The 14,146-nt window shown below is 43.8% G+C and overlaps 1 protein-coding gene across 1 annotated transcript in view; it reads right to left on the bottom strand.

Moving 5' to 3' along the window:
* DMD (dystrophin) overlaps positions 1–14,146 on the bottom strand; it is a 1,970,015-nt gene that overhangs the window by 136,310 nt on the left and 1,819,559 nt on the right. Inside the window, exon 62 of the mRNA XM_059385278.1 lies at positions 4,957–5,018. Within this exon, the coding sequence (XP_059241261.1) occupies positions 4,957–5,018 (62 nt within the window). The remainder of the gene's footprint in view (positions 1–4,956; positions 5,019–14,146) is intronic.

The following is a 14,146-nucleotide window of genomic DNA, read 5'->3' as shown; positions in this document are numbered from 1 at the left end:
AGAAAAATCTGAAAGAAAACTGTTTTCAGGTTGTTCTTATTGATTTCCTCCTTGGGAAAACAAGACCACACTTTTGCCAAACTGTTAATGTTGCGTAAAAAATTTTCTGGAGACCTTCCAATCCTCAAATTCCTAATGACTGTCAGGTCATCACTGTGAACATTTACATTATTTCTTTATGATGCCCCGCTGTGTGTTAGTGTGGAACTCCGACAATATTTGCCCTCAGAACTTAGAATTTTTTGAACGAGAACGCAGCCTAAAAAGAGGAAAACACAAATATTTTTAACATTTGATAAGAGCTCACTTCAGAAAGCTGTTTTAGATCTGTTAAGAATCATTTGAAATTAAATCTCTTCCTTTTTTTTTTTAAACAAAAAAGGTGGGCATGTCTTCTCTATCACTAAAAATCTTTAGGTCTGCTTTTTTTTTTTTTTTTTGGTGGAAGAACGTACTTAGAAACTGAAACACGTGAGGCGAACTCCTGGTATTAAAAGGTACCTGACAAAGCCAACAGAATCAGGGTACTTAAACATCAATCCTATACATGTATGTGTGATGTGTGAGGGAGGTTTTATGTGTGTGGCTATCGCTGTTTTTCTGTCATGGGTTCTCACTAGTGAATCAGTTACAGCTGTAGGGTTAGGGTTATGCTAAACATCTAATTGTAAGTAATATCCATTCATTGTAGAAAATTGCGAAGAAAACTACCTAACATTCTATTAACTAGAGAATGCAAATATTACCATCTGAAGTAACATCCTATCCTTCCATCAATCAGTGCTCAAATGCTACTTTTTCAGTCCAACCAAAATGCTTTCAGGCTCTAACAGCACGGTGCCCAGAGCTCAGGGAGAAGGCGCAGGGAGAACACCTAAATGTTCCAGGGACAAGGGACGGTAACAAACGTGCCTTTATCAGACTGGCTGGGGATCTGGGCCAATTCGAGAATGGAAGTCTTCTTAGAAGTGGCACATTTAGGAAATGTGTCCTGTTTCCTGCATATTGTGAATCACTATAGCTGCCACAGGGAGGGGCAGAGGCAGAGGGAGAAGCAGGCTCCCCACTGAGCAGGAAGCCCGATGCAGGGCTCCATCCCAGGACCCCAGGATCATGACATGAGCCAAGGCAGATGGTTCACCGACTGAGCCACCCAGGCGCCGCGGTGAGGTACTACTTCAGACCGATATCGTCTAAAACACTGAACATACCCAACCACGCGGCAGTTTTGTTTTCATGGTACCTTTCATAAACTGCGTGCAGATGACTGCTTCCAACACTTATTCTAGAGCTCAAAATAGCAACTCGGACCTAAAGAGCTATCTTGTGACTAAAAAAGATAAGCCAATATACAAAAATCAAAAAGAAATGAAACGTTTCTTTTTAGTATGTTACACTTGTATTTCAACTTCGAAACACTGGAAGGGGTGGGTGAGGGCAGAAATAACACTTAATCTTGTAGGTCATCTCAGGGTTATAGAATGTAACAAACTCCACCACATGTAACCAACTCCACCATTCCCAACACTGGAAGGAAGGGTGCCTACTGTCTAGGAACCCACTGTACCATCTGTAGAAATGCAACGGTTTGTCCCAGAAATACTACTCAAGTCACTCTCTATCTACGGGTGAAACCATCAATTCATACATATTTGTAGCAGGTGCACAGTAACCCACATAGGCATGCTTTAACTGAGTTAATAAAAATCAATGAGATGAGTGAAAATACTAATAGAGAACCCTGAGCAAATCCCAGTGTAGCCCCAGAGAGCTGTGTGGCCCTGATAAATGGTTTCTTTGCACCTGACTTCACTGCCCTGTGAAATATGGACATTGGTATCTTCCACAGCCCACAATGGTTGCATACATGTTCAATGCACAGTACACACAGTGCACTCTCAACACTCAGAAGATGTTCTTGAATGAGTCTCTGTTTGGATAAAAATTAGCCTATTAACATCTGACTGTAACACAAACACTGGTAATTTTAGTTCTGAAAGTCTTAAGACAAATTTCAACAGTTAACTTCTTTTTTTAAAAAAATATTATTATTATTATTATTATTATGACAGAGAGAGACAGTGAGAGGGGAACTGAAGCAGGGGGAGCTGGAGAGGGAGAAGCCAGCTTCTCACTGAGCGGGTAGCCAGATGCAGGACTTGATCCTAGGACCCTGAGATCATGACCTGAGCCAAAGGCAGACGCTTCATGATTGAGCCACCTAGGCGCCCCTCAACACCAGTTAATTTCTTTCTTTTTTTTTTTTTTAAAGATTTTATTTATTTATTTGACAGAGAGAGATCACAAGTAGGCAGAGAGGCAGGCAGAGAGATAGAGAGGAAGGGAAGCAGGATCCCTGCTGAGCAGAGAGCCTGATGTGGGACTCGATCCCAGGACCCTGAGATCATGACCTGAGCTGAAGGCAGAGGCTTTAACCCATTGAGGCACCCAGGTGCCCCGGTGACCACTTATTTTAAAGTGGCTGCATTTTACGATAAGTGACTCATATCAGTAAAGTTGACTTCATCAAAGAAAAAGCTTGTAAATAAATGAGTTCTCAATCCCCCTGCAACTGTGGAATTCTATTATCTCCCAAAGTCAGGTGACCTGCCCAAGGTCAGAAATCCTGCCAGATTACCAGCCTGGAGTGTACCACCACATTTGAATTATTGAGAAAACTTCAGAAATATGATGATAAAAGGTGTATTTAATTCCTACTGAAGGTACAAACATCTACTCATTGATAGTTCATAATTAGCTTTTTGTCAATCACGTTTGTGGTTTCTCATTACAGAGCAATTAAAAGCAAACCAGTAGAGAATACAATGTAATGAAATGGAAATACGGCCTTGGTACATTACCTTTAGGTGAAAAAAAGTTGATTATAAAACAGAACCATCCAACTTTTGTAAAAATGTATATACAGAAAGAAATTTTTGAAGCTACCTACTAAATTTTTAAGTATTAGTGAACTCTAAGAGGTGGGTTACAGAGATTTGCCTTTTCTTCTTTTTTGTCTATTAGCTTGCCTATATTTTTAAACTTCAAAAAACCTGAATTATTAATTTTATAATAAAGATTTTTAAGCAAAAGTAAGTTCAAATATTATAACTACAAGTCACTCTGATTAGAGATAAAACATTACAAGTGGCCTGAATGGGTGTAAACCTGAGGTTATAATCAGGAGGCCCACAGACGAGTTCAAATTAGCTCTTGATTGACAGACTTCTCATTTCTTTTGAAAAATGACAAGTCCTGAGAGCACTGGTCTAGGACGGCCTGCTTGCCCTGCAAAACTGCTGCCTACTTCAGATGAGGCCTCCGGTCTCTCTCAATTTGCCAAAATATGAGCATTTAAGTTTTCCACCTGTGGTCTCAACAGTGCAGCACTGTAAGCCAGAAATAGCCTGTAAGAACTGAAAATATAACACTTAAAGAGTAGCTGATGCCAATTTTCTTAAAATTTTTAAAAGTGTTGTGTACATATGTGCAATGCATACACACACACACACCCTATACATACGTACATAGATACTGCTAAACTAAAATGATATAGCATTAATTGAAATATAATGTATATATCTGGCCAGAATTACAAGTGACATCTTTTGTTTTTCAGCTTTTTATTTGTATTTTTTGGATTTTCTATAAGGAAGTAATCTCATGCATAATTAGAAAAAGTCTGAGAAAACAATTTTTTGATTAATGTCTCCTACCCCTGCTCCACAGGGAGCCTGCTCCCCCCCCCTCTCTCTGCCTGCCTCTCTGCCTACTTGTGATCTCTGCCAAATAAATAAAATCTTAAAAAAATAAACAAATATATAATGTCCCCTACCCCATCGCTGTAATTTCAATTCATTAACCAACGAGAACTCATTACAGCAAGTCAACAATAGCCACACACACACACACACACACACACACACACACACACGTGTGCTCACACATGCACAAAATTGGTCTGATCACCCTGATTCCCATGGGCCCTGTCACATAATTTAAATCCCAAGAGTTCACCTTATGCATTTTAGTCTACAAATACAACCATTCACAAAGAAGCAGACTTTAAAAATCATTTTAGTAGTACAGAAGACTTATTTCTTTAATTACATAAACAACAACAACTAGTTACTATGCAAGATAATTCATTTCAGATTACTCTCCAAAGATCTAAAACGGTACAGAATGTACTTTCATGAAGCATTAAAAGAATTATGTTTTTTTAAAGATTTTATTTATTTATTTGACAGAGAGAAATCACAAGTAGGCAGAGAGGCAGGCAGCGAGAGGGGGGGAAGCAGGCTCCCTGCTGAGCAGATCATGAGGGGCATGACCTGCCTGAGCCAAAGGCAGTCTTAACCAACTGAGCCACCCTGGCGCCCCTTATGTTTTCTTCTTATTTGGAGGCTGTGTGTCTGTTCAAAAAATTCCCAGTTGTGAGGGGGAAGAAAATTGTCAGGCTCTCACACAAACAAGACAAGACATAGCAGAGAAATCGTTTAAATGTTCACATGGATGACCTGATGGGTTTGGGAATTATAAGCACTGGAAAAGAAAATTCCTAAACCTGTGGTTTGGCAAAAGTGCTGTCTTGAGTTCACAGGGAAGAAATCGATAAGAACAACTTGAAACAGTTTACTTTCTTGGTGGGAAAAACAATTGTCATAAATTGCAAGTATTTTTTTTCCCCATCCTTCTATGCAGCAAAGAAAACTACAAAGACCTTTTGGCCCTCTCAGGTATATTGAATTTTCAGCAATCAATGACATTCTAAAACTTATTTTTAAAGAACCTCTGTGAAAAAGGAAGCCGTCAATTTTGGGTAGAAAGGTGTCGTGTTCACCCTTTAAACAATCTCATGACAGATTTAGACAACCAACAACGTGCATGCTACGAGCCCTTTATCCTGTGGGTCACCTGCCATTTAACCTGAAGCAAACGTGGCCATGTCCTTACCTAACGACTGGTAGAGCTCTGTCATTTTGGGATGGTCCCAGCAAGTTGTTTGGGTCTCGTGGCTAAAACAGAAAATACAAAGAGAGACTTTAGAATTTATAATGGGTAGTGAAGGAAAGGAGGAAAGAAAAGTATGGTTTGCTTCTAGTTCATTCGGCAACGTTACTTCAAAGGTTACTTCAAAGGTTACTTCAAAGGACTTCGGTCCACGCAGTTGAGAATGTTTCTTACAAGCAGCGAGAGGCTGCTACCATCGCCCTTAAAGGGAAAAGCAACACGAATACGCTTTGGGAACCAGAATTGGTTTCTTCTTGGCACCCACAAGTCAGTTGTGCTTCTGTTGTTATAAAATGACTTGGTTATATAATCAATAATCAAAAACCAGTATTTCTTCGCCTGTCCAATGTAGACTGTTCAGAAGGGACACTGACAAGGGTTACTCAACCCTGTCGAAGAGATACAGGACATTGATTCAATAAATAAGTCACCTCACTTCTCAGTGGCTTTCACAACCCTTGACATTTTTCCTTCTCCATATCCAGGTCTCATACTCACAATGACGGCATTTCACTTCGCTTACGGTCTAGCCAGTGCCTGTCCTACCTCCCCTCTCCCCATGACTTCCTTCTCAAGTGCCTTTTTCCCCCCAGTACTCCACATACCGGCCCACCTTCTCCTATATTTACTTGGGCCTGAATGAAGCATTCACAGTTCTCTCCCATTTCTTGAAGTTCAGCTGAGTGTAGTTGCCAGCTATCAGCTCTGGCCACAAAAAGAACAAAACACCTTTGTTCCTAATTCAGTTGCATGAATAAATCCGGAAGAGATAACCACATATACTTTTGCTTACTTTGGCCCATCTACATTAAATCCCCATAGCATCGTATTTCCCATTTTCAGGGATTACATGATGGGCTCTGATAGGGTAAAAGGCAGCCCTGAACACAGGTATTACAGAAGCCATATGCACAGCCTGTTCCTGATCTTCAGGGGAAGGGTAGGGGCCGCAGGGAAGAGAAACCACTTACATGTGGACACTTCAAGGTGAACACCAAGTACAGATGCCTCACGCGGAAAGAAGAGTTTGGGGAGGGCGACGATGTCAAGCGACCTCAGCACAGAGTTTCAATGTGAGGACTGGATTCTGGCTCTGAGCCCTACTAACTGCACAATCTGGGGCAGGCCTCCTCACTTGGGAGAGTGAAGGGATTCTGTGACCAGCATGTTCTGGTGCTCAGTGCATGGCTCCTTTGGTCATTCTGTGGCCCCCAAACTGACGCCCACTGAAAGCGAGTTTTTCTAGTTGCTGACACTATAGACGCGGATCCACCTTGCTGGCCAAGCCTAAGAGCCTTTGTAGAGAACCAAAAAACCAAAAAGCAAAACAAAACAAAAAGAAAACACACTCCCTGTGAATGACCTGTTTAAAAAGCAAGTTAAAAGGAGAAATACTTATTGTGGTTTGTGAAATACGACAGTAAATGTCACAAAGTGGGTGGAAATTCCCCAAACTGTACACCTTCCAAGACCATCCCGTCTGATATTCGCCATCCAGGAATGGAAGAGGAAAGACTCCGGGAAGAAAGTTTCCGAGACAATGCTGACTCGCCAGGGGCTGTTTCGGTCTCTCCTGCACACACGCTCATTTCTGGTTTCCTCTTCCAGAGACAACTCTCGTGTGAGGAGGGCAACAGGGGCTTCTCAGCGGAGGGAACATACCAGAGTGACGTCCAAGTCTTAAAGGGCAAGGAGAGCCGAAGACGCACGCACGCGGTCCGTGCTTTCGGGGGTTTTAGGAAGCACCACAACCAAGCTGGTTTCTGATCTGGAGAAGAGGTGGGCGGAACTGGTACTTTATATGCACAGCACAAGGAGGCTGCAGCTTGCAGCTTCGTGGAAAAAGTGTTGGCTTGTTCTCGGGTGTTTTTCAGCTCGGAGAGTGCCCAGCAATGAAAGACCACCCTGCGTTTAGGCCTCTGTCCTTTCCCAAGGCCATGCATATGGGAACACCAGGGAGGGAGGGAAGGAAAAGAGGGGGGGAAAGCACGTGTGTCCAAACATATGGGCCCTTAATTCCCACAATGCATGACAATAAAGTCCCATCTCCGTGCTGTGTGGGAGGACTGTAGCATCTTCAGTAGTAGATGGGCAGGAAAAACGTCTGTCTGAGCTGATCAACCCGACCAGACAGAAGCACAGACAAGCGCTCTGAAGTGGCAGCATCTGTAATGGACTTCAAAGGGGAAGAACACCGTGCCTGGGTGAGTCGTGCCAAAGGCAATTCCCAAAGAAAAGAGAAACTTGCATAGGAGCGACAGGAGAATCCCACAGGGAGTGAATGTAAACCCCCCCCCCCCACCTCTTCCTGAGGCTGCCTCGCTCTAAAACAAACCTCTTGATGGTCAATCTACAGACATTTCTACCTTTCCAAAGAATTTATTCCAGTGGGTCAAAATGGTGAGAAGGATTTTCAAAACCGTTTTCATCCGTGAGTCCTTAGTGTAACCACAGTTTCCTTTGCTGGATGACAGCAGAAAGTCTAAGCCCCAGCGTGGAGCCCCACTTCACCGGTTATTTTCCCACTTACCTGTGATACTGGGTAGGAGGCCTTGAATAACCTAGATAAATGAACCCAAACGAATCCAAAAGCCCATTCTCTTTTACCTCCTTGCCCTCCAACACGCAAGCCTTTTCTTTGTAAGCAATGCCAAGTAACCAGAAAACAGATTGGGATTTCATCTGTACAGTCTTAGTTTCACTTCAGCTGCAAACCAGAACCAAGCAAGAGAAGGGAACACAAGTGGAAAGAAGGAAAGAATAAAGGGTGTGACTAATCCTCACAAATAGAAAAATAATCTCCTCACCACTTAATGCTGAGAACGACTGACAACCCAGCTCCAACGATTTCCGATTCTTTGGGAACTATAAGATGAACCAAATGTTCGCTTCACTGCATGTGGGTGTTTTCGGTGTGTGGTGAATTCACAGCCCTCGTGAGACATACTGAACCTCCCCCCCCAGAGAAAGAAAAGATGAATATGGACAGTAATCCACCGGAGGCACAAATCTGCGAGACTCCTATCTACATCCTGCCTTATAGGACAAGCCCATTTTGGGCTAGTGATCAAGAGAGATTTTACAGTTATATTTATTACTCTGTGTCTCGCTTCCAAAACAGTGGTGAATCAGAAGCAGCTCAGGTATATACCTGGAATGTACAGAAAGAGATGCCCAGCCGGAAGCTGGTGGTGGGGGTGTGAGTCGTGCCATTCTTGGTAAGTGTCTCTCTCTCTCTCTCTTTTTTTTTTTTGTTCACTTTTCACATCAGAAACGTGCTCTCCATATCCCATGCCCAACCAAAAAGGAAACTCTGAAACCTGCTCACAAGTTAGCGGGCACATCTTTGGTCAGTCTCCGGATAATAATCATGTTCCACGTAGATCAAAATTCTGCATGCCCATTAACACAGAGACGAGTTTTGTAAATAATCCTTAAGATGCTCTATAAAGCTTTAAAACATGTTACTGATTTTGGCCCTGCTGGTTCCAAAGCCTGGTATCAGATATGCCTCTTGGAACAGCCTCACAAACTCTGACTTCCCCTCCTTTCAAAATGTGTACAAACTACAATAATCTCTCTTTTCCCTTTTATTTGGGGCCATGATAAGAAATGCAAATTAAAATACCAAACCACTGGATGTGACAAAAGACCCCGGCAACACCCACTTGTCAATAATAAGAAATTAAAGCATTACTCTACTGAGCACAGGGCTGACCTAATTTCCTACCATACAATTTAAATTTTCTCTCACCTTCTTTAGTTTCAAGTAGTGTGCAAGGTTATAACTGCTTCAGAGCTGTTCCTGCTGTCAGTGCTGGAATAATCAGACTTATTGGAATTGCTTTTTTAGTTTCTTAAAAACAAACATTAAACAGTTATAAAAAGTAACAAATTTCTACTTGGGGGGGGGATGGCAGTTGCCTAATTAAAATAAGATTTCTTCTGCTACCATTGTTACTGGGTACTGAAAATATTCCAAACAGTTGCCTTTTTTAAAAGTATCTTTTTTCCACTACATCCCCAGGAGGAAACTAATCGCTACGCAGCAGTATAAAAAGGTACCGTTCTTTTGCAATTTGCAGAGGATTAGAGTTTGGCTTCATATATAATCTGGAACCCATTGATCCACACACACAAAATCATTTCCCTTTAATCTGGAGATCAGACTCTTTTTCTAGAGGAACCTTGGCATTTGCATGCTGAATGTTGAACTTGGCTGGCACTGCTGGAATACCAGCAGGGTGGGAATGGGAAAACATATTTAAAAGTTTCTGCTACCGTGGAGGGGGTTGGGGGGAACGGGTGTCAATCTGGGCATCATAAATCCTATTCTAGTCCCTGCTTCTTGTTCCCTGGGATATTTAACATTTTATTCTGTTTGGCTCAAGGCAGGCCAAAGATGACTGCCTCCGTGATTGTGCCAGCTGTTACTTGTCCTCCCTCTATTTGCTTTTTGGGCTTAAATCCCACCCACCCTCAACTTTGGCCAAAGCAATTTCACTTCAGGGTTGTGTCCAATCCAAGATCAAACAACGCTGTCTGAAACCAATTCCATGGTGATCAAGGGTCAGAGACCTTTCACATAACCGTGTTTTTTCATTTGCTTCTCTAGCTTCTCCAAGAGCAACTGTATCCTGCAAAGAGGGGATGTGGCACAAGGAAATAAAAAACCCAGGCAAAAGAGAAAGGGTGATGGGGGGTGACCAGGAGAGGTGACAGGGATAACAAAGCAGGGAGTCCGAGAGGAGCTTTCAGCCAAGGAAGAATGTAGACTTCACTTAAAGACAGGGTCGCCACGGAAATCGGATGCCCTTTTTTTTTTTTTCATGATGTCAAAGCATTTGATAGTTAATATTATGCCTCCGTCAGGCAACTGAACCCTTTCAATTTCGGCTTCAAACTTAACTTCAGATTTAACGGATAAACTGTGCTGCCCTTTTCGTTGCCGAGATCAGATGTGGAATGACAAACTTCGGTTAAAGACGAGCAGAGGCACCTGGAGAAACCCGAGAGAAGAACACCCAGAAACGACTGCACACACAACCCCAGAGGGCAAAACAAAAAACCACCATAACAAAACACTTTATCCTCCCTGTATATCAAATCCTGGACTTCTGGGCTTTAATTGCTTTTTCTCTGTTTCCTGATTTCTGCAAGTCGTGGGGGCATGGAACGAACACAGTAAAAAAGCCAACAAGGGGAATGTCAGTTGGAATCCTCGGAAGAAATCAGGCAGAAAGTTGACCTTTTGGCACTTGCAGTGCAATGGAAGGTAAAACCTCGCGCGCCCCTTCCCTCCGCGAGGTCGGGCGACAATTTAGGAACAGCCTGTCTGGCTCACGTTCACACAGCCCGGGAAGGAGCAAAAAGCTCCCGCGGCCCCAATCGCCGCGTGGAGAACGCGCTATTCCCTCCGGGTAGGGCGAGAAATCAGCTTTTTCTCTCCAAGCCCATCCCAAAGCCAAAGGAAGGGGCTCGCCGCAAGCCTGGCGCTGAGGGGCAAGCCCCGGGGGACGCACCTGCAGCGGCGCAGCAAGAACCCGCGGGGCAGGTTCCCCGACGCCGGGCCGCCCGGCGTCCCGCCGCTGCGCTTGTCCAAGTTTTGGCCGCCTGGGTTTGCCCCCTGCTCGTGCCACAAGTGCACGGACTGCGGCGATCCGAGGGGGCTGTGATGCACTTACCCTTTGAGCTGCTCCCTCATGGTTGCAAGGGTTCGGCGGTCGAAGGAAGGCGCGAGCGGAGGAGTGAGTTTTCCAGAGCCGCCGGGCTCCCCGAAAGTCGAGCGCCGCCGCCGCCCAGGCTCGCAGCTGAAAGCACTGCGGAGGAGCCGGCGCGGGCAGGCAGGCGGGCGGGGAGGGGGCGCTGCAGGCAGACGGGGCGGGGCCGGTCCGGGCTCCGCCCCCACCTAGCGACCTGGGAACCCGGACTCCCAGAGACCCAGCAGTGGGGAATCGGCCTCGCCAAACGGAAAGGAAAAAGGAAAGACCGACCGAGGCAGAGATTTAAGGTTGTCCTAGGAACCTGAAAGCCCCACACCGCCCTGCTAGCACCGTCTTAAAACCTCCAGCAAGACTACTTGTTGCCTAAATAAATGACCTAGGTGCAAATGACCTCATTGCAGATAATTAAGTGTGTGGGTTCAGAGTTTGTTTTTTTCAGAGAATGAGAGAGAAAAAAATCACAGAGTTCTCCCCGCCCCGGCTTTCCCTCAATCCAAGATTAAAGTGGTAGGACTGTAAGGACATGAAACTCAGGTTATGCTCAGCCTGGGCTAAATGAGCTTCTTAGGAAGCATTTGTATTTGTGAAACGGCTGTGGCTCTCAAAGTGGGGGAGGGCAGTATCAGCGTCACCTGCGAACTTTTGATGAATAAGAATGCTGGAGTCTCAGCCCAGACCTACCGAATCAGAAAGAGCAGACTGAAGTTTGAGAACCACTGGTTACAGGCTCTAAAGAAAACACCACCACCACCACCAGTGGTGTGGCATGATTTAGTCTTTTGTTATTATTTTTGACAAATCTAAAAAGGAAACCATTTCTAATGGAACGTTTTATCAGAAAAGTGGCAGGGGACAGACAGTTCAAATACTGCTAATCCTAGAGTGTGCCATGTGACGATGCAGGTTAACTGTGCAAAATTATTTCAAGCAAGGAAATATTCTGAAAAGAAGACAGCCTTCATTGGCACAGTAAGTTTTTGCAACCTTCATATAGTACCTTCCATTAGAGTCCCCGGAGTATTTTAAGATTATGTCCCTTTGTGGTTCCATTGTCCCTCCTTGTCCATTTATTTTGTGGGCCTGCTTTTTCTTTTCATCTTCTTTCAACTACTTGCCTTTCACTCTCTCTTCCGGTCCATTCCTTCCACTTCTGTTTACAGTTGAAAACATGCCCCCCTTTTTCTTTTTAAAATATCCTCTTTTTTGCTCAACACTTCCCCACCCCCACCCCCGTAGAACGTTGTAGAACATTTGAGCTAAAAGGACTGCGGACATCAATCTCCCTTTACTGTCTGCTACAGAATGACAGAAGAGGCAAAAAATAATAATAATAAAGTACAGGAACAAAAGGGAAAGGGGGTGCCAGGTTTCTTCATTCCTGTTGACAAACCAAATAAAAATGTAAACGTTATCACTAAAGCCTTGTGCATGTAGGTAGGATTGGTTTTGCTATTTTAAAGCAAATAAAGCACTTCTGCTGGCACTCGGCCTCATAAATTGAGACTTATTAATGATGTCTCTTAGCAATTTTGAGCCAGCGAGTGGTGGAGGCAGCTTCTATTATGGTCTGAGGGGGGTACACTAGGATTCCCTTTGGGTGAGGCTGTCCCTTGGTGGAACTGCAGATTCTAGGTCTGCCTCTGTCTTGGTGAGGGAAGAAGGATTAGTATTCTGTGATGAGAAAGTTGTGGCCTTTGCTATTAATCAGTGACCAATCCCTGTGTCAATGTGGCAAATCACTTAAATACTGTTTATGTTTATTTCAATGAAAAGACACAAACCTCACAGCATGGACATTTGTACACATCAGAAATCAATCAGTTAAAGGTTTGCCACACCTGTGCTTTGTCATGCTTCTCCTTTCTCATTATTTTTGTTTTATCTGTTTGTTTTACACTCTGAAATTACCCACTGAAGATTCAGGCCTGATAGGTTTCTCTAAAATATAAACACTCAAGTCTTTTTTCTCACTGCTCACTGGGGAAACTACTAGGAACCATTCGCTGGACAATGAAAAAGAATGGAAAATAAGAAATCACTATTCTGATTTTTCTCTTCTCTTAAATTTGACAGATGGCAATCCTCAAAAATACATCTTTAAGTTCTTTTTTAGACTGGAGTTATAGGCACTTGAAGACTTGTTCCCAACTCTTGATGTTATTTTAGAAATTAAATACTCCAAGAATTATTAAGAAATGACATGGGCATCACAGTAACTGTTTTATTGTCAGTTTGAGTTAAATGATGAATTTGCTTATTAGGAAAAGGCATTAAGAAAAGGTAATTTGTAAATCTTCATTTCATATAAAAATTCTGTAATGATGCTGCGTATGACAATACGTTGTTTATAGTAGCTGTCATTACGGTTTTGGCGTGAATCAGAGACATGAAAGGATCATGGGGGCTCTGTCACTGGAAAGGACAGATTGCAATTCTGACTCCAGAACTTACCATGAGCTATACTCATGCTCACACCGTAGCGAGAATGTGACAGTGCAAGGACTGGACCAGGGAGTTTTGCTCCAAGGCCTATGACACTCTACCATGCTGCCATGGGGAGATGTGGCCTCCTTTACTGTAGGGGAAGATCTGTATTTTTTCTTTTTTCTGTGCTTGTAAGCAATCTCACTGCTGTCTGACAGCAGAGGAGGGTAGGTTTGCTACAAAGAGGGTTAAGGAAGGAATGAGATAGAGTGAAGTCTAAATTCCTCCATACCCGAAACTCTAGTCTTTAAACCCCTTAAAAAATGTTGCTTAGAAAAACGTAGACCTCTCTGATGGAAGGGACTGTGCTGGATATCCCCTCAGTCTCCCCTCCAGCTCTATTCTCTGCCCTTCTTCCACTCTGCTCTGCGCTCCAGGAGGCTGGGCCTCTGGGGATGTCATCAGTCAGGCTCTTGGGTGTCCTTTGGCTTTCTTTTGCCCTCAGCTAACGGGAGGCCAGGAGGAAAAGCCTACAGCAGGAGATAAAGGACAGGAGGAGGGAGATGTTTGCATTTTATTCCTCAAGCTCCCTCCTGTTGGCCTTGGACCTGGCAGTGGCTAAGTTCCTTTACCCATGGGCCACAAGCTGGGCTGGCATTTCTACAGCAACAGTGTTTTCCAGGTTCTCCCTTTGCTCTTGTTCTTCCCCTGACACTGCTCACGTTTTTGTAAATAGCCTTTTTCTTACATTCTTTTCAAGTAACACCTTTGCATGTACCATCTATTTCTTCCAGGCTCCTGACCAAACAGGGACTCATCCAGTCAAAGTCACCCTCTGGGTCACTAAATTGGATGCTGAATGGGGACCCCCGGTAGGAGGAATAACTCCGACTGTTGGAGCTAAAAAGAAGACTGGGTTCATTCATTCAACAGTTCTATCTAGAAGCCTCCTCGGTAGGTGCAAAAGGAGCCTCTGGTCGGTTGGG

Source organism: Mustela nigripes, chromosome X (assembly GCF_022355385.1).
Source record: "Mustela nigripes isolate SB6536 chromosome X, MUSNIG.SB6536, whole genome shotgun sequence".
Classification (NCBI taxonomy): domain Eukaryota; kingdom Metazoa; phylum Chordata; class Mammalia; order Carnivora; family Mustelidae; genus Mustela; species Mustela nigripes.
The sequence above is the reverse complement of the archived record's forward strand: the minus strand, read 5'-3'. Positions and strand labels throughout refer to the sequence as shown.